The sequence below is a fragment of the Boleophthalmus pectinirostris genome, unplaced genomic scaffold (genome assembly GCF_026225935.1).
Source record: "Boleophthalmus pectinirostris isolate CB_2022bp ecotype Guang Dong unplaced genomic scaffold, ASM2622593v1 HiC_scaffold_17, whole genome shotgun sequence".
NCBI lineage: Eukaryota > Metazoa > Chordata > Actinopteri > Gobiiformes > Gobiidae > Boleophthalmus > Boleophthalmus pectinirostris.
The window spans coordinates 21,650,290-21,669,648 of NW_026571115.1; the positions used below are offsets into that span (position 1 = coordinate 21,650,290).

The 19,359-nt window shown below is 40.4% G+C and overlaps 1 protein-coding gene across 1 annotated transcript in view; it reads left to right on the forward strand.

Moving 5' to 3' along the window:
• Nucleotides 1-19,359, forward strand: part of caskin1 (CASK interacting protein 1) — an 80,693-nt gene that overhangs the window by 56,046 nt on the left and 5,288 nt on the right. Inside the window, exons 3-20 of the mRNA XM_055152649.1 lie at nt 1,575-1,672; nt 1,990-2,135; nt 2,714-2,809; nt 3,234-3,364; nt 4,026-4,134; nt 4,595-4,703; nt 4,864-4,958; nt 5,154-5,271; nt 6,120-6,365; nt 9,368-9,472; nt 10,024-10,142; nt 11,478-11,552; nt 13,397-13,513; nt 15,387-15,497; nt 16,767-16,868; nt 16,944-17,082; nt 17,605-17,748; nt 18,228-19,279. Of these exons, the coding sequence (XP_055008624.1) occupies nt 1,575-1,672; nt 1,990-2,135; nt 2,714-2,809; nt 3,234-3,364; nt 4,026-4,134; nt 4,595-4,703; nt 4,864-4,958; nt 5,154-5,271; nt 6,120-6,365; nt 9,368-9,472; nt 10,024-10,142; nt 11,478-11,552; nt 13,397-13,513; nt 15,387-15,497; nt 16,767-16,868; nt 16,944-17,082; nt 17,605-17,748; nt 18,228-19,279 (3,112 nt within the window). The remainder of the gene's footprint in view (nt 1-1,574; nt 1,673-1,989; nt 2,136-2,713; nt 2,810-3,233; nt 3,365-4,025; nt 4,135-4,594; nt 4,704-4,863; nt 4,959-5,153; nt 5,272-6,119; nt 6,366-9,367; nt 9,473-10,023; nt 10,143-11,477; nt 11,553-13,396; nt 13,514-15,386; nt 15,498-16,766; nt 16,869-16,943; nt 17,083-17,604; nt 17,749-18,227; nt 19,280-19,359) is intronic.

Sequence of the window (19,359 nt, forward strand, 5' to 3'; positions counted from 1 at the left end):
ATGACAGGTCGAAGTAATTTGCTTTGGTTTAAACCATAACGTGAATATTTTGGGGGTTGTGTTCATTTCTTCACAAGTCATATAGAACTAAATGCCCAAACCTATTTGTCTTTGGTGAATTGGGAAGATCTGAGTTAGTGAAAGTCAGAATTGTAGTGTATTTCTGAAATAATCACTTCAGTCACATATATATTTATATTTGCACACACTGGTGGTATTTCATGTTTTGCTGCGTACAACTACAGCACAATTACTTTTGCGAGATTTGGAACTAAAATGTAAAAATGCATCAACATCAACCCTACAATAATAAAGAGAAATGTGATGTAATTTTGTCATAGTAGAGGTGGACAGAGATGTGTGCGTGAGGAGCAGAGAAGGACCTATGAATATTGCATAGCAGCTTTTACAACGTAGATGAAGCTGCTGGGGCTTCCCTCCCCTGCCCCCCTCGTACTGTACACCCCCTGAGCCGTGTGCCAGGGCAGCGTGCTGTAACAGTATCCTGGTTTAACCCTGGGCAGGAGAAGCAAGAAGAGCCGGTTGCCACGGAAATGAACAAATGCAGGTTGATTAGGACGCATGGCTTACAGTTACACCGCATTTAGCAAGCACTGTACAATGTGGTGAGTATCGCTATGTGACGGTAATAGCTTTTTGATTCCCATTTAGCGGTGCTCAGTGCCTGCCTTTTTCACTCACTTGAGCTCTGCCATGATTTAAGTAAAAAATTGTACATTTAAGTTCAGAGACGTATTTTCTATTTCAACAAAAGTATTTCAAACCGCCCCTCCTCCCTGCTTAAAATATGCACCTCACTGTTTTCAGCTGATGGATTGGTGGCTTTCAGATGAAGGTGTATGGTGGACTGTAAACGAGAGTTAGAGTGCCTTTTCAGCTTGGTTCATTTGTCAACCTGTTTCGTAAAGTTGTATTACACTGATTCATTTAAATGCACCTGCTACTTTACCCGTGTGGAGATGGAAATGCCTCCAGTGGAGTATAGGCCTATTTATTAGAACCAATGTTTAAAATATGGGCTGCCTTTCTTTTTTGAACAAGGGACCAAAGGCAAAGTACCCAAGTGAACCAAAACAAACATGATGTACTTCTGCCAATATGAGTAAAAATACAGGTTTTTTTGTGACACCAGTCAGTTTCAAATATTCATCATTACATTATGCATTTTCCTGATCACTTTCAGCCAAATCTTTTTCAGATGGATAAATGTGTAGAATGCACAGTGCCACACATATCACTAGGTTTATATTTGATCTCAACATTTTCAGTATTACATGTTTAATTAAACTCCTAGTACTTTATTAAATCCACCATATCATTATCTGCCCCGCTCCCGCCTCAGATGGTGTTACATAACTCAGTGCTTTTGCTTTGTGTGCATTTGCTCTCTGCTATTTTAGGCCCTGTGTAGATTCCATCTGATGCTGGCTGCTGTACCCAGCCATTGTCATCCACAGTCATTATTACTGCCTCTGAGTGTGTGGTTTATTAGACATTTGTACAAATAAAGAATAGAAAAGCTTAAGGTTACATTTACCATTGTGTGTGTGCAGGTTTTCTCCTCTGCATCATGCTGCTCTCAATGGGAACGCGGAGGTCATCTCACTGCTGCTGGAGTCTCAGGCTGCAGTGGACATCAGAGACCAGAAAGGTCAGAGGATTCTGCATTTATTTAACTGACCATGTTCATATTCAGTAAAACAAATGCAGCATCTGCTTGAGGTTTAAACATTGTCTAAACAAAATAGTAGAAATGGACCATTTTCTAGAAAAATTATGTTTGATAAATGTTATTGATAAATGATATTTTAAATGTTATTCATGTTTGCTACACTACAATAAAATAAAATGGATTGTTATGTGCTTATTTTCAGCACATCACAATCTATTTTAGGCTGGATCATTGAGCATATTGAGTCTACATAAACTCGTACAGTTTCCTTCACTGTTGGTGATATGTGTTGACAGGTATGCGCCCGCTGCACTATGCCGCGTGGCAGGGCAGAGCTGAGCCAATGAAGATGCTGCTTAAAGCGGGCTCCTCTGTGAACGGCCAATCAGATGAGGGACAGATCCCTTTGCACCTGGCAGCGCAGCACGGACACTACGACGTGGTGAGTCGCCCACTGCTCACTGTTTCAGCTCTAGCCTGCACAATTAGCACTGTGTGTCCAAAAGTTACATCTCTCTGAATATTATGTAACACAAACAAGCATTTTTATGTTTTTAAACTTGGACTAGTTTTCATGAGGATAATTTATTTGAAATTTAAGGAGTCAGGGCAATTTGTTAAAAGAGCTTTGAATATAAACTGTATAGCTACAGTATAGATTGTAAGAAATCATATTTTGTGCAGTAGGTGACACTGTCTATTACTTGTGTTCTAGAACTGACCATAAAATTGCATTTAAACTATTGGATCTTTTCATCAGCACAGTTGGTTTGACATTTTCCAAGTAACTAGCTTCACACCATTGTACCGTGTACCCAAGCACCCAGGCTGAAGGCTGCTAGAGTACTTGAAAGCATTGATTAAACATTGCACTATGTGCACAGCTAACCAAACTGTGTGTTCACAGACAAATGGTGCAAATGGTGCAGGCTGTTGTTTCTTAGAAATATATAAAACAGTTAATCCTTCTGTGCTTTCCAATGTTTTGAAGTGATATTGATCTGCTGTGTTTGTGTCCAGTCTGAGATGCTCCTGCAGCACCAGTCTAATCCGTGTATAGTGGATAATGCAGGAAAGACGCCCCTGGACCTGGCCTGCGAGTTCGGACGTGTGGGGGTGAGTCATGCTCTTTTACCAGGACAGTGCTCATGGTGTCAGATTGGGACATGATTATAGTGAGAAGAATAATGCCTGAAGGAATGGTCATTTTAAATAAGTTTATTAGATTTGGTGAAGAGATGATACTGAGCTGTTTCATGGGTTTGTGTTTGTGACCTGGGGATGGAAGAGAGATGTCAGATTTCTGTTACTGAGGTGGGGAGGAGGAGGAGGGGTGTGACACATGTCTGAAAAGGCAAATGAAGGCTGCTGATTGGCTGAGAAGTGAGTGAGAGGTAGAAGGATGTTGATAGAGTCAGCTCTGAAGAAATACTCAGAGACTCTGAGGAGATCTTCTATTTCATCTTGTGCACATGCACATTATAATTGGTTAAGTCCTCCATACATATTTGTATTTAAATATATATGTCTGTATGCGCAGGTGGTGCAGTTGTTGTTATCCAGTAACATGTGTGCTGCGTTGTTGGAGCCTAAAAAAGGAGACACCACAGATCCTAATGGGACGTCTCCTCTTCATCTGGCTGCAAAGAATGGACACATAGACATCATCAGGTATGAAAACCCACACATACAGTATATATTAGCTTAGTCTTCTAAATACATTTAATTCACAAATAATTTTTTTTTTAAAAGTTGTATGCTTAAGATGAGAGAGTATAAAACAGCGAGTATAATAGAATTTGTTGGTGAATAAGTAAAAAAGTATTATTTCCAAAAGGTGTAAACGGGGCCTCTAGTACAACAGGGGAAAAGTATGACATCATAACTGGTTGGAAAATACAGGCATTGTGTGCAGCTACATTTAATGCAATGCTTTAATTCTCAAGAGGTTCAGCTGGAAACAATTATTACAGTATGTCTCTGTTACCTGCACTGAGACAACATATTATTTACTCTATAACTGTTAAAGATGTTCATTAGTATGCACTCTTCCTATCAAATAAATGAAGGCCAATAGACCAAGGGGATGCAAAGAGAAAAAAAGGAAAACAAAGTCATTTCTAAAATAATTATTTCATACAGTATGTAACATTGTGATGCAATGCTGATACATGTAGACATATCAGGGTCCATGTATTAATTTTAATGTGTCTTTTTATGGTACAGCCAAACCTTTAAACAAACACGGTAAATTAGTGACAGTCCTTGGTATGTAAGTGTTTTTGTTTATAATGCCCTCACTTTTATGTCTCCTGGTACATTCCTCTGACAGACTCCTGATCCAGGCGGGTATAGACATCAACAGGCAGACCAAAGCAGGCACTGCCCTGCATGAAGCCGCTCTATGTGGGAAGACTGACGCAGTGAGACTCCTGCTGGAGGTATGCTAAACTGCACATGAGACACTTGGCATTTACCTCATGAATGAATCCTCTCCATGAATGTTAAAGGGAGCCACGATGCAAATTTTTACTGGTGATATTCTCAGTCAAAAGAAAAGGCCTTGACAACAGCACACACAATCTGGTTTAAAGAAAGGAGAAGTATGAGAAAGTGGCCGTGCCTTTTAGATCACTGGCTGAAAAGGCTATGAGTCTGTGTCCTGCGGGGAGATCTGATCATATGATTCATCTGTTTCAATGTGATATTTTAACTTTGCTTGTAGCTATCCTTGCTTATATTGTAATTAAGACCTGGAGCTGTTTTTGCCTGAGCTGTGCTGGTGCATAATCATGTCTCTATGCCTAGAGCCCAGAACACATTCATAAAATATCCATATATAGTTGTATATTTATGTGTTACTGAAGTGCTAAGTGTGTGTGTGTGTGTGTGTGTGTCTAGTGTGGAATCAATGCTACAGTGAGAAACACCTACAGCCAGACTGCGCTGGACATTGTTTATCAGTTCACTGCGACACAAGCCAGTCGAGAGATCAAGCAGCTGCTCAGAGGTATGCTGCACCCACTGTTTCCTAGATCAAAAGACACACACACTGTTAAGAATTTTTGAGACTTTATTCTTTTCGTGTAATTGGCATTACTACTATGAGTATATCAGCTTTGACTTATGTCTGAAGAAAACTATATGATGACATTGTATGTGTTGGTCAGATGCGTCAGCTGCTCTCCAGGTCCGAGCTCTGAAGGATTACTGCAACAACTACGACCTGACCAGCCTCAACATCAAAGCAGGAGATGTCATCACGGTAACACAACCACATCTGCACTGGAATATCAAAACTGTGTATTTGGGACATGACTAACTCATGTAGAGAAAATGTCTGTTTTTGGGCGATCTCTCTGGATAAATTCAAGTTTCCAGTAGCATACAAACATATAGCTTAAAGAATTCACGAACACATATAATAATACATTCATTTCTTTCTGTATTGTTTGTACAGGTTTTAGAGCAACACCCAGACGGCCGCTGGAAAGGCTGTATCCATGACAACCGGACAGGAAATGACAGAGTGGGCTACTTCCCGTCCACCATGGTCGAGGTCATCAGCAAGCGCACAGGTGTGTTTGTGAGTGTGTGTAAGTGTAGAACCGCTTTGAATGGCACACAGAAGAACAGCTTGGAAAGAGGAGCGAAGCGGCGTCCAGCTCTGTGCCAAAGCGCCCAGTAGATTTGTAGTCCACCAACATGTGTGTGTGCTCTGGTAAGGCTTCTGCAGCTCTGCGAGGGCCTCTCTTCTCTACAGATTCAGATGTTTCTAATGTCTTAGCGTCATGTTCTTCTGTTTTTTGTACTATCATGTGTCAGTCTACTCTTTTATTTATTTTGTGTTATCTTTTTTACTTAACCACAACCACACTTTTCTTTGCCATCAGCCATATAGCACAAACTAAACCATTCACTGCTTTAACATAAATACAGGCAGTAACCGCTGATAGGTGCTTGGCAGCTATCCCTTTTCCAGTAATATGTCTTTTAAAGAGAATGTGCTGCTGTGAATATTTCTTTACATTTTTTGTCATTTAGTCTAGTGACAAAGTTGCTTCATTTTTGTAGTTTTTTTTAGTAGTATACATATATCACAAAATTAAACTTTCACTCACATTATCCAGCTGTAAATACCTCTCCAGCTCTGAGACAATCATATTCCACTTCTTCTTTTAGGATACAGTCAACCTTACTTATACACACAGTTTATATAATTTTGTTTTTGTTTTACTTATTTTCCTGTTTTTTACTTAATCACATTGCGTCCATCCTATTTGTTTCTGTTTGTGATTTCAGCCTTTATTTTAAATTTCTTTCCCCTTTTTTCTTGTGTGTAACTCTCTGTTGTGTGGTCTGTGTGTGTCACCGTTGACTGGTGTGTGTGTGTGTTGGTGTGTGTTGTCACGGTGGGTGTATCTAGGTTTGGCCAGCACAGTCATTTGCACTCAACAGTTTCAAAAGATACCACTGGTTCCCCCGGCAACGGTTGCCCCTGCCAACGCGGTAGTCAACGGCAACGACACCACGTTCCATCAGATCCATATCCTGCCTCCACCGCCTCCTCCTCCACCACATTCCCATCAGCCACTGCTTCCACTTTTCACTTCCTTTGGCTATAGCAGGTCGCCCGTGACAACCCCACAGGGAGACACACCCACTGCCCCAGGTACACCCCCCCTTTTCATTATTATTATATTTATTATTATGCTATTATTAAAGCTTCAAGGGATGCTTTCCTGTGCTTGCTACTGTAGTACTCAATTGGTCATGTAAGATTTTAGATTTGTGTTGGAAGAAGGCATCCATTAAAGTTCCCATGCATCTTTATATTTTTGTACTTGTATGTGTTCTTAATTTATATTATTTATAATAATATTTTTTATGGTTTAGAGTTTGAGAGTTCATATTTGCAATAATCAGAGAGAGTGAGTGATAGAGTCAGCACTGGAGTTTTAATGAGAACAACTTAAGTATTATGACAAGTTAAAGTTGCAGTAAATCTATCTTTACCTCTCACAAACCCTCTGGCACAGCGATAGCATCCACATGCATGTCTTTTTGGCCACCAGCACAGCTTTAGAACAGCTTTTGCTGAGAAATGTGAAGCAGGAAGGACTATCCTCTCACAGCCACTCAGCTCTCACCCCAAAGGGTCATATAAGTGACTCACTTGGCTCTTTCTTAAAGTTTGTAATGTTTTCTAATTAAATGAAGAGGGCATGTTGTGGTCAGATTTTTGTCACAGAGTTCTGCTATTACAGTTCAATTCTGGAGGGAAAAGAAAGCTGGATATATCAATTTCTTACATTTATTAGATATTTATTTAGATAAGGCAGACATTTAATTGAACCCCAAGAAACTTCTGGTTATGTAAACGACACTAGTACATCTACTGTATATTTACTAGGTAAAAATGGATAAGTAATAGTAATAGCAATAGTAATAGTAGTCTCTTTAGAGCTCTTTTTATCATTTAACATTTGTTCAATTATGGCTTTTGTTATGAGTTTTGTGGGGGGGTTTGCTTTTGTTTTTTTTCTTTCGTTTTCCTCCCTCTCCTGTGTGTGGTCACCTCTGTCCCACCTGGACTAAGCTGCACTTTACCAGTCCAACACACCCACCTTCACAGCACACTGGCTATTGTGTTGTCCGTCCTACCCGTTCTCCCCATACACCTTGCCTCCTCCTCACTTGCACCGGCCCGCACTGTGTTGCATGATACCGAGTGACGGCTAGCTCCAAAGACAACTGTGAATGCCTTAAACTGAGCTGTCACACTTCTGTCTATTACTGTGGTAATCTAGAGCTACGGTGGTTACATTATTATACTGTTTGCGAGTTTATAAGAATAACTTTAAGTGTATGGTTAAATGTGTTGCAAGTACAGTTTTATATTTTAACCTTACTGCCATTTTCATTCAAATTGTATGCATTTAACTTTCACATGATTGTGAACAGGCAATTTTGATTTATATATTTCTCATTGGCACTTAAATATCTGACAAGCATGCATACAGTGCTGGAAAGTAACTATATGCATGTACCAAAATAAGTGTAGTATTCTGAATGCTCATTTTGAGGAACAATATTCTAGTACAGAATACAGTTAAATATATTTCAAATCAAAGAAGTACATTGTAGAACTTGATCATGTAATTTAGGTTTCAGACTACATGGCATTAGTGATACAAAATGTTGCAGTAAACAGTAATAAATGGGACTATAACGATATTATATGTTACCACTTAATAAAATACCATTTACAGTGAGTATTCAGAATACAGTACTCTGATTGGACCATGTACCAAAAACATTCAGTCCAGATACTGAGTCTTGTGTTACAAAATCCATATCAAAGTGCATACTGTTGAAAACCTATCTGTGGAGGGGATGTATACTTTTGTTTGTGAAATGGCAGCTGGAGGTCTTGATGACAAGTCTGTTTTTAAAGCCCTGTTGTTGATCACACAGATAAACCATTGATAAATGCTTATAATGGTTTATGACTCTCTCCAAATGCACTACAGCAGCACCATTCTGAAAGGCCCACATATATAAGCACACACTCTGGATGCATTATATATGTACCTGTATCTACATTGTGGCATTCAAGTGGATACGCACAAATAATCATGTTATGGATTGGTTTATTACTATATGAATGTTTTATATGGATATATTTGTATATCTATATGCTGTTTTTATCTGTGTATGTATGTGTGCTGCTGTGTGAAATGAAAGCGGATTTGAACCTAAAACCTCCCTGATTGGTCCCCGTACTAATGCCAAAATCGATCCGCCCCCTTTTTTACCTAACAAAAACCTACAGACAACATCCCGCCCCCTTTTTTCAATACTCTACTCTGCATAGTAAATGTCCTACAGGAACCATGTTATTAAGATAAGGCGTCTCCATATGAAATATTAGAGATATTCAAGCAAAAAATAAAGAGAAATTACTACTACTCCTAAATAAGCCAAACTTTAAATGGTGACTTATTATGTAAAATGGACTTTTAGGAGCTTTGACCATGTTATAACAGTGTTCCCTCATCATTCCTAAAGTTTCGACTGACCCAGAGTTTCGATTGATTCCTATATTGTCCTGTATTTGCAACTTGAGTGCTCAAAAATCTTCTATTTTTACTTACCCCCTATTTACCCACACAGCTCTACTACTACTACTTACTTGCAAGTCCAAACAATTCAAGTCATACAAACATTTTTCCAACTTTTCCAATACAAGCAGGTAATCGAAAATATACTACCTGTTATGGTGAAATTCCACTATGAAACTGTGGGGATTCTCAGTTTTCTACAGTTTTGAAAGGGCACCTTTTTCTATTTTTAACCTGTTTTCAATCAATATTGAAGTTTACAATTAACAAAAAGTATACACAATATGTCTACTTTAATGTGTACATAAGCTACTAGTATAAAAAATGCTCTCAAATATCGGAATAACTACAATTGATTCTTTTAACACTTTCCAAACCAGCTCTTGCATCGCCTTTTCTCATTATAACTGATTGGTAGCTTTCCCACCCAAATACTAACCAGAAGGTAGTTGGATTATCATTCTTCTGAGCAGAGTGGCTGTGTGAGCCCTCCCAAAGCAGCTATAGCCCAGGGCCCATCCGCAGCTAACCGTGGTGTTCTGTGTTGAAGGTTGTCGCGGCTCAGAGGCCAGTCCTCACAGCTCTCCCACCCCATCCAGCGGGCCCCATGGAGGCTCCAACGAGGAGATCTGGGTCCTGCGCAAGCCCGTGGCAGGTAACCGAGCCCGGGACGCCCTGCCAGCCTCAAACAGTGTCTGCCAAAGCTCTTGTTTTTCTCAGACTCACCCCACAACCCAAGTCGCTGGAAGGCTTTTCAGATACTTTTTGACCCTGGTGCTTCTGGTAGTCTGCCATATCTATTCTCCATTCAAAAGACAGAGAAAACCAGTGCCCTTATGTGTAGGACTCCAGCAGCCATCCGCATCGGTCTTTAGTCTTGTCTCTCCAAATGGATGATTGAAAATGTTATGTATGAGCAAAATCAAAACAACTGAAAGACGATACAAAACCCAAATAGGAGAGATTGAGATGTGTGCCAAAAGTGTGTCTTTGTGGAATACACTTGTCACCATGCAAACCATCACTGTCGCTCCTGTCTGGCCTCGTCCCATATGTCCATTTATGTCCATTTATGTCCACACGCTGCCCAGTGCATTTCAATGGAGAGTCACACACTACTGTTTATACCGGTGTGTGCTGCAGAACTGAACGCATGTCCATGTGTGTTGTGTCCTGTTTTTGTGAATGGGCTGGCTGGCGTTGCAGGTGGAGACCGCAGCAGTCTGGGCAGCTCGGGCAGCGTGGCCAGTGTCAGGTCGTCGGGCAGCGGACAGAGTGCGGGCAGTGCTCCACACATCCTCCACGCTCAGGCCGAAGGGGTCAAGGTACACCACCCACAACTGTATAGGAGCACACAAAATTTAAATATACTTGTATCAGGAGCAAACTGTTTGGAGTCAGAAAACTCAAATCAATAGACATTATTCATAAATCACTAAATAAAGGCGGATTTGATGATTATTGAACATTAATGAGGATATTTTATTGTTGACTGAATGATCGTGTCTCTCCGAACAATTAGTATTACTCAAGGTTTTAACAATGAATAACAGTAATTGAACCAGCAATAAAAGGATCTATAAGTCGCCTATTTGGACATTAAATGTAGTCCATTTCTTTTTCTTTTCAACATTCAATTGGACCAGCAATATTGGAACAAAATAGTCAGTAAAATAATTACAAAAATATTTGAAATAATACAAAACATATCTTAACATTTCAACATTTCTAATGAGGTAGGTGGGCCTGTCTGCGTTTTTGTAGTGTGTTCCAGTCTGAGGTGCAGGAGGAGAGCTCAACACTCATATCAGGCAACCCAAAAAAAATGTCTTGCGACCCACCTGAGGGTCGCGACCCAGTCTTTGGGAAACAATATGTTAAAAGACCCATATTACACAATTCTCTGACCTCTGTTATAATGTAGTTTCCTCATCATCTGTGTTTGGATGATTTCAGACCTGGAATTACCAATACCTGCTGAAGTAAAGGTAAAAGTAACTGTTAACTTGAAAACTACCACTACATGACATCACAAGGTGGAATAGAGCATTTTGAGCTTTGGAGATATAGAACATGTCTTAAAGCTCAAAAGAGTCAGTTTTGTGTCATATGGGACGTTTAAACATGCATTTTTTATAGAGGGTCAATGATCTGCTTGTCTCCCTAAATATGTAGATGCTTCACCTGAAATGTTCCTCAGTATGGCATTTAACTTAGTGCCAACAATTAAATATTTTTAATTCAACATTAAAGACATCTGTAATTGAATAAATGCACACTTTTAACGCTGTACAGTGGAACAGACAAGGCAATGCTATAACATCTTCACAGAGACAACCAAGCAGTCTGTCCTGCATCAGAAAAGGTACATAGTGCATCTTTAAAATGTGAAATGCTTTATGGAATTACATTTTCAGAATGACAAAATAAAGTTATGACACAGATTAAAAGGCCATTTTGCGTGAACTTTTTTGGAGTACTGAAAAACTTGACAATAATGTAAATCTTTTTTAGAATTTAATATATGCAAAATATGAGGAGTTACACAATTTCTGGATGACACACGTATATATTTTTATCACACTTTCTCTATTTGTTCAATGCAGTGTTTTATGATTGGCAGGGCTTTTGTTTTAAATATGCACTCTGTCTTTTTGCAGCTCTTGGCCACAGTGCTGTCACAGTCGACCAAAGCCAAGGAGCACTTAATGGAACAGTCGAAATCTGTGGACCAGACAGGTATAAGACTCTACCCACAAGTATGATCTTTTTATGTAACAATCCATGCAAATTATGGAGCCTAGCGTGGTTCTTCTGGTAAAAGTCAATTGGCCATTGACTTGATCATAGACTGTATATATAGGCTTAGAAGTGGATTGAGGGACACCATATTGTTCAGCTCCAGCCAGTCGAGGAGCCAAATTCCATGTTTGACATTCCAAGTGCATAGTTCATTGCAACTAAAGAGCCATCAGATACTCGCCCCTTCCCTTTGGTTTAGCATTGGGCGGGTGATAGTTGTCAATCACTCTTGTTGCTAACGCTATCGAGAGCCAACCTCTGGGAATGAAGGTACCTGATTGGTTTATTGTTATTCATTTGCTCATAGCAGGTAGTTCTGTGTAATCCTTCAGTCATCCAGGTATGATCCATAGCAAAAGAAAAATTCTGTTCTGTCAACTGGACAAAAGTTTTAGAATGAAAACATTTTGCCGCTTTACTTCTTTGGACTATATGAGAGTATAGGATTACTGATTATTTTCAAAATCAGTAACAAAACCATAGACTGAATATGTAAAGCATGTAAAATTGACTTTACACTGAAAAATTGTCACCACTTTCTCTGTAATTGCTGCTGCGAGCCTTGTCATTTTAGTTTTAAAATGTTCATATTAGCCCGCTCTATAAGATCCCGGTGTTTTTATTTTGCCATTTTGTCCGTAAATAATACGAACCTATCCTATCCTAATATGGACCTTGACTTCAAATTCACCCCTATAACCGCTAGCATCGCAAGCTTCATTTGACTGGGGCAGAACACTATCGGTGACGTCACACTCCCTAAAGGGGATATAGCGAAAATAATGAGAGGACTTTATTACTCACCTCTTGTGAAGTGGTAAATTTAAAGTGCAGCTTCTCATCCACATTATTCATAGAAATTGTCCTCGTGCGTCTGTTTGTTTCGGGGTGAAGCTGCAGATTAGCGATAATGACTCTACTTCCTGTGTACTTTATTGTCAATCTTATGCTTTAAAAATCATGTATCTGAAGTATTGCACCACATTTCACTATATTCATATATTCAATAATAATAACAGTTTTGACTTGTGTCTAAAGTAGAAGTGCAGTGATCTGATCTTTTGAGTCTCAAAGCGAGGGGTTTTACTGTAGACAGGAAACATCTGACACGCTCACGCTCACAACTTCATAGCCTGTGGTCCGCAGTCATATCCAGCTGCAGTTTTTGCGATTGTAGATGTGAAGTCTCATAATTCTCCTCATGTCTATGGTGTGCACTTTTTGTCACACGTTTAAAAATCATTTAAGACTGAAAAATCCTGTAGTGTGTGGCAGCCTAGTTTACTTTTTTATACAGTCTATGGACAAGACAGGTGTGCAGAATAGCAAATAATGGCATACTTGTTAGAGCGTCATAGTATGTGAGTTTGTTGGTCATGTGAGCTCTAAAAACATTGTATTTTTACTCACAATAATGACACATAATACATGTTTTATTCTGTTTCTTGTATGTATACCAGTGCAAAGATTTGTCTGTAGATTACATTTATAAAGAAGCTGTATGCTTGGAATGACTAAGGCTATTTAATACAAATGAGCAGTCGTGATCTTCAAATGGCAGGTGACTTGAGTTCACACACGGCCACGCACTGACCAATCTGGACCGGTCTAACCGACAGATGGCCAAGACAAGCACGAGGGTCTGCCAAAAGTGTCCACAAGAATCTGATTGGTTTTTGTGTGTAGACTGACATGACATCTAAATAAGACGTCCCATTTGCCTGTCTGTGTTTACCAAGAAAGCTTGACTACTAACCACTATCCAATCATGCGTCTTCCCTCAGGATCGGCCCCATCCTCGCGGACATCGAGCCAATCAGGCTGCCCACTCCACGAAGCGCCGCCCTATGACGCCGTGCCCACTCGGAAGGCAGAGGGAGCCGGGGAGGGGAAGGTAGGACGGTCCCACGCCAACACAGATTTTACATACAGTACACGCTCACTATTAGCAACTGCACTAGGAAAATGTAGCGTCTCATCCACTTTAGTCACTACACATATTTGAACATCCATATAGCAACATGTCCCAGCGCTTCCTCTCACAACTCGCCGCGTCTGTCCTACGAGTTTTTGGATGCAGCCATGATCCGGTGAGTGTGTGTGAATGGGCATTCTCCAACTTGAACAAATGCAAATCCTCTCTTCTTTCTCTTGCTTCTCCATCTGAATTTTAATCTTTTGAGTTGCAGCTTCTCTCGCTCATCACGGTATTTTTCTTTTGCAAGGATATAATTAGCAGGTAGAGTCACCTCAGGCGAGCAGAACGGAGCAGATATTGGCAAGGGAATGGGTAAAGGTGGCCAGCAGTGTGGTTGGAGTGGGTGGACTAGCGGGAGTGTGAAGGCTGGCTTACATCATGTACAGTAAAGCATGCAGTTCATGTATGTTCACGTCATGTTGAAAAGCGTGAAGCATATTTGAGCAGCAGGTGGCGGTGTATGCAGTCAGTCTTGTGTGTTGTGGAGTGTGCTGTCATGGAGGCCATATTCACAGGACCATCTGGTAGCCCCCATTCCTTAACACAGCATCTGAACAAACCGTCGCTAAGAGGAAACTCCACTGACACTGGCACCCCGTTTGTTAAATCTGTGGAAAGTTTTGGGGACTTTCTCATCCCAAGATCCCAAGGTCATTTTCCAGGCTGAATTCCAAAAAGAAAATATCACGTTTACCTTTTTAATGTTGCCCAATTTTCAAAATTCCAACTTTTTTGTAAAATAGCATTGACATGATATATTCAAACTTAAACTTAGACTTAGACAAACTTTATTGACGCACAAGGGAAATTATTTGGACATAGTAGCTCACTCATAACAATATAATATAATAACAAAGAGCAAAAAGTATAAAGGGTAATAATAAATTCTAAATAAGTAGCATAAAAGATTTCAAGAGACAAGCTTTGTGGTAAGTTTCCAGTGTGCCAAATATATTTGTGAACACGTTATCACAAAAAGTCTCATGTGTTTGAAATATAGTTTTATTGTTTCCTTCTTTGCTTAAGAACACCAAAATTCTGTGTAAATTTAGTTTTAGTTTTTACTAAACCCGTACTTTATTTTAAAATGCTGTGTAGAGGAAGTGAGCTGCCAAAGATTATATGGAAGAAAGTAATAAACTCCCAGATTTTGGGCTGTCAGGCTTCACTATAAAATACTGAGCCTTACTGTGGGTAATAAATAGCTTACACCTTGCTTTACTGCAAAATCTGTCTTGGTTGTACTAATTTTACAGTTTGTATAAATTGTCCTAAATGAATACTTTCTAAAGCTGACATTATCAAGATCTTGAGATAGCTGCAGTGAATAGTAAAGCACATCTTAAACTTACCCTTAGACAGGTTTATGTCCTCTGGGGTGTATTTCTGTCTACAGTCTGTGTATCACTGTCTTGTGTCTCTCAGTCACAGTTAAGTCCATTCAGACATGGGGCTCTTTGCTATATTTGCTCTTCTAATTGCTCCATTATTGTTTTAACTAATCTACAGCCTTGACTTTCTAATTTTGAAATAACAAAATAGAAATACTAAAATTAGCTGAAACACTAAACCTGCTAACATAAATCATTTTAATCATGATGGTTCAAGTTCCGTGTTCAGAGTCTCTCCCCCTGACAGACATGTGCTAACACAATACAAACTAAAGCCAAGGCCTCAGTGCGTGGGGTGTGCTTTAAATGGGGAGCAGCGGCACCGTTTGACCCTCTGGAGCAAGATTGGCCCTCAGACTTGGAGCCAGTGACTGCATGCCCGTCTCTTCTCTTCGTAGAGCTCAGAGGCTGTGGTCCAGTGGCTGAGCGACTGTCAGCTGCAGGTCTACGCTCCAAACTTCCTGAGTGCGGGCTATGACCTGGCCACCATTAGCCGAGTGACCCCTGAGGTAAGGCCCCAGCACCCTGCTCTATACCCTCAGCCCACGGAGCCACCAGCCACCGCCAAGGACCACAACGGGACTGCAGCCAGGCCTTGATTTGTGCTGTCCTTGATGCATGCATGAAACGGCCTTTAGATTTTCAGAATAAAATAACCCAAACCCAGATCACAACACATTATATCTATATTATTCAATATATTTCCCCTCTACTTCCTTGTTTCCTTAAATAATGTAATATATAATTTATGGTTTACAGTTTCCATTTGTGCACAGTTGTAATTTATTAATATATTGTCCTTAAAATATTAACTTAAATATGACTAAATGAGACAAATAGGACATACTTTAAAGTTTAACTATGTAACCTTTCTGAGTCCGTCAACTCCTCCATTGAGCTGTTACTGCTTTGCCTGGAATGTTCCACTGTATACGACATTAAATGTGTGTCGCTAGCTTTTATTCTATACCAGGTGTTTTATTGCTGAAAAATACCTTGAAAAAGATGCACTCTGGAGCTCACCTCTCCACAGATTTGACCTGTAACTTGGCACAAGTTAAGTTTAAAGCTGTATTGTGGAACATTCCAGGCAAAACAATAACATCTCCATGGAGACACTGCACCTGAAAAGTTGCATAATGCATCTTTATTAGTTTATTGCCATAAAAATTTAATATAAACCAAAGTTATTACCATGGTGTTCATAAGATCTATATGTAGATTGATTTAAAACAATATTAGGCTATACACAGTAATAACTGAATTGAAAACTTTAAAAATAAAATGTAATTCATAATCCAGATTTACTTTACCAAACATTTCCACAATGTGCTTCTCCTCTCAACACTCCTGCTGCCTATAGATAAGTAGCTCAGTACCACATTCACCTGAATACAAATAATTTATGGCATCTATAAATTATTTGTACAAATCTCTACACTATGGTCACAGCTGTGCATGTTCAAAGTGCTCACATAATGTTTGGTTTGATTAAAAATCCAGAACCGGTCAAGTGCGCTTTAATTAATTATACCATGTTTTGAAGAAATGTCAAAATATAATCTAGATTGAAGCTATAGAATTAAAAAGAGACGCTTCTTTTCCACTCTAGACATTTGCTTTTGCATTAATTATAAGTTTGGCACATTTTCCACTCTTCAAATGCCTTGCTGTTTCTTTGTTTCTCTGCTGTGTGTGTGTTTGAAAGAATGAATGCCATTCGAAAGCTGACAGAGTTTTGTATAATTGTATGTACTGAGCTGAATGTCTATGTGTAGGACCTGACAGCCATCGGAATCACAAAACCCGGCCACAGAAAGAAAATCAGCTCGGAGATTAACAAGATCAGCGTCACAGAGTGGTTGCCAGAACAGAAACCAGTGAGTTGAAAATGCTCATAACATGAAATGTTATGGTGTCTGAGTTGCCTAATGAGACACTTTTTCCTTCTATAGGATAATCTAGGTGAATGGCTGAATGCTATTGGTTTGAGTCAATACCATCAAGTTCTGGTGCAAAATGGCTACGAGAACATTGACTTTATCACAGACATCACGTGGGAGGACCTACAGGAGATTGGAATCACAAAACTAGGTAAGAAGAAAAGATTTGAACATAAACAAAAATAATAATCTTGGATTCATGGTGTGAAAGAAGATAATCTAGAAGATCATAGCCGCTGTGATTATGTGTGTCTCTGTTCAAAACAGTGGTGTAAACATATTAAGCGTGGGGTGGGTTCACCTGGCTCTGCTTTTGAATAGATGTACTCCCCTTTGTCAGTGATGTGCCTATAATAACTGATTATTACATCATGCATTGAACTAACACTATATAAAGCTTTTGTGGGCACTCATTTTAAAACAGCATGCATTATTTATTCACTCTCCATACTCTGTGGTGGTAAGTGACTGAACCGTGGCTGCCAAGCTGCACCTTGGGCCCTCAGACATTCACCATCACTCAAAAACACCACATTCACACAAAGGTATGTGTACTGCCCAAAGACACAAAGGCAATATGCATTTATAACTACATAACACAAGATATTAATTAAATTAGCCAAAACTTGAAATATTTCTTCCTAAAGAATGTCTCTTAATTTGCTTGTTTTAGGGCACCAGAAGAAGCTGATGCTGGCAGTGAAGCGCTTAGCTGAAATACAGAGAGGGACAGATGGACGTGGCTCCATGAGAAAGAAGCCTCCACCAATCACAACACAGCAGGACGTGACTTCTATGGACAGCCCGCCTCCAGACGGTGAGTCAGTGCAGCTTCACTGTTGTGTGGACTCTTCATAAGAAAGTTATCTGGACTGAGGTCTGCTGGATATGGTGCAGGGGATGGGGGTTTGGAGGCTCTGCTTTTCTTTCTGTTCTGCTTTAGTAAACTACATGTTTACAGCTCCTTAATCCAAAAAGTCTCTTGTTAAAATTTATTATCAGAATTGAAAGGTCCTTACATTGTCGGGTACACATGTGATATAGATGTGACAAGGAAGTCAACTTATAATAATTATAGTGGTGCTACACTGATTTGGTTGTATCTTTTGACTACATTTGACTATATTGCATATTTCTTTAATTTTTGCAATATGTAATAATGACCAAATTAAAGTTTTTAGCTTAGAAATAGGGCTTAAATTTTACATGAGTTGGTGATTAGTAAAAACTAATAATAGCAAAAAATAACAATACATTTAGAGAAGAAATTCAAAACATATTTTCTGTTTTCTGCAGAGCTGATGTCTCCTAAGATGAGCACTTTCCAGGACAGTGAGCTGAGCACGGAGCTCCAGAACGCCATGAGCCATCCAGGACCAGAGGTGAAAGCCCCGCGCACACGCACTCTCAGCCGGGACCATGACGACGCAGTCAACCACGGACCACCCAAAAAAGAGGCACGCACCATGAGGCAACAGAGCAGTCAGAGCAGTACCTCCTCCTCCCACAGGGGCAGTGTGTCCTCACAGGGCAAACACCGACACTCTCACTCCCAGCCTGCCCCCCCTTACACTCCACCCCACACGCCCACCAAGACCAGAAACTCCTCTTCCTCCTCCACTTCTTCAGTTCAGAGTACAGCGCCCCCGCAGGCCAAACCCAGAACTTCTCCTCAGCTCAGTCAGGGGGAAAGACCTCAGTCTCCAAGAACCCAACCTCCACAGTCCCCCACACATCGAGCGCCCTGTAACCAACAGACAGCACAAGTCCAGGAGAATGCACAAGTCCCAGTCCTGTGTTTACCCCCAGAGCAGGATGTGACCGAGGAGGAAAGTGAGGAGGCACTCCAAATGAGACGCGCACGCACTTTGAACCGCCATGCTGTGTCCGATGGGGAGTGCGACCAAACGATCGTCCAGAACTCAACTGCAGTCCGACCAGAAGGAGTTAAATATGCCACCGTCACTCACCGTGTCAGCCGGAGCCATTCAGCTCGCAACCAGGAGAAGACCTTAAATCACACCAAAACTCAATCCATTGCCCTCCGACAGAAAAAGAAGGGCCCTCCTCCTCCTCCACCCAAACGTTCCAGCTCAGCCATTTCCAGCTCCAGCTCGAACCTGTGTGAGGCCACCACGCAGCAGCCCACCCACAGCACCACGGGAGGCATGCTGGACGTGCCTTACCACCAGCAGAGGAGGGCCAGTGATCTGGGCATGTCTGTGGAGAGCGGCGGAGTGGTCGAGACTACCAGTATGGGCAGCGTGAGGAGCATAGCCGCCATGTTGGAGATGTCTTCCATTGGGGGAGGACCTAAAGGAATGGCACTGCAGAAGAATTTCATGCAGGTATTGTTCACATTTCAAAATTTGTCTCTAAGAAAATTTAGATGAAGTTTAAAAGTACGGCAGTGGTTCCTGTTGGTTTA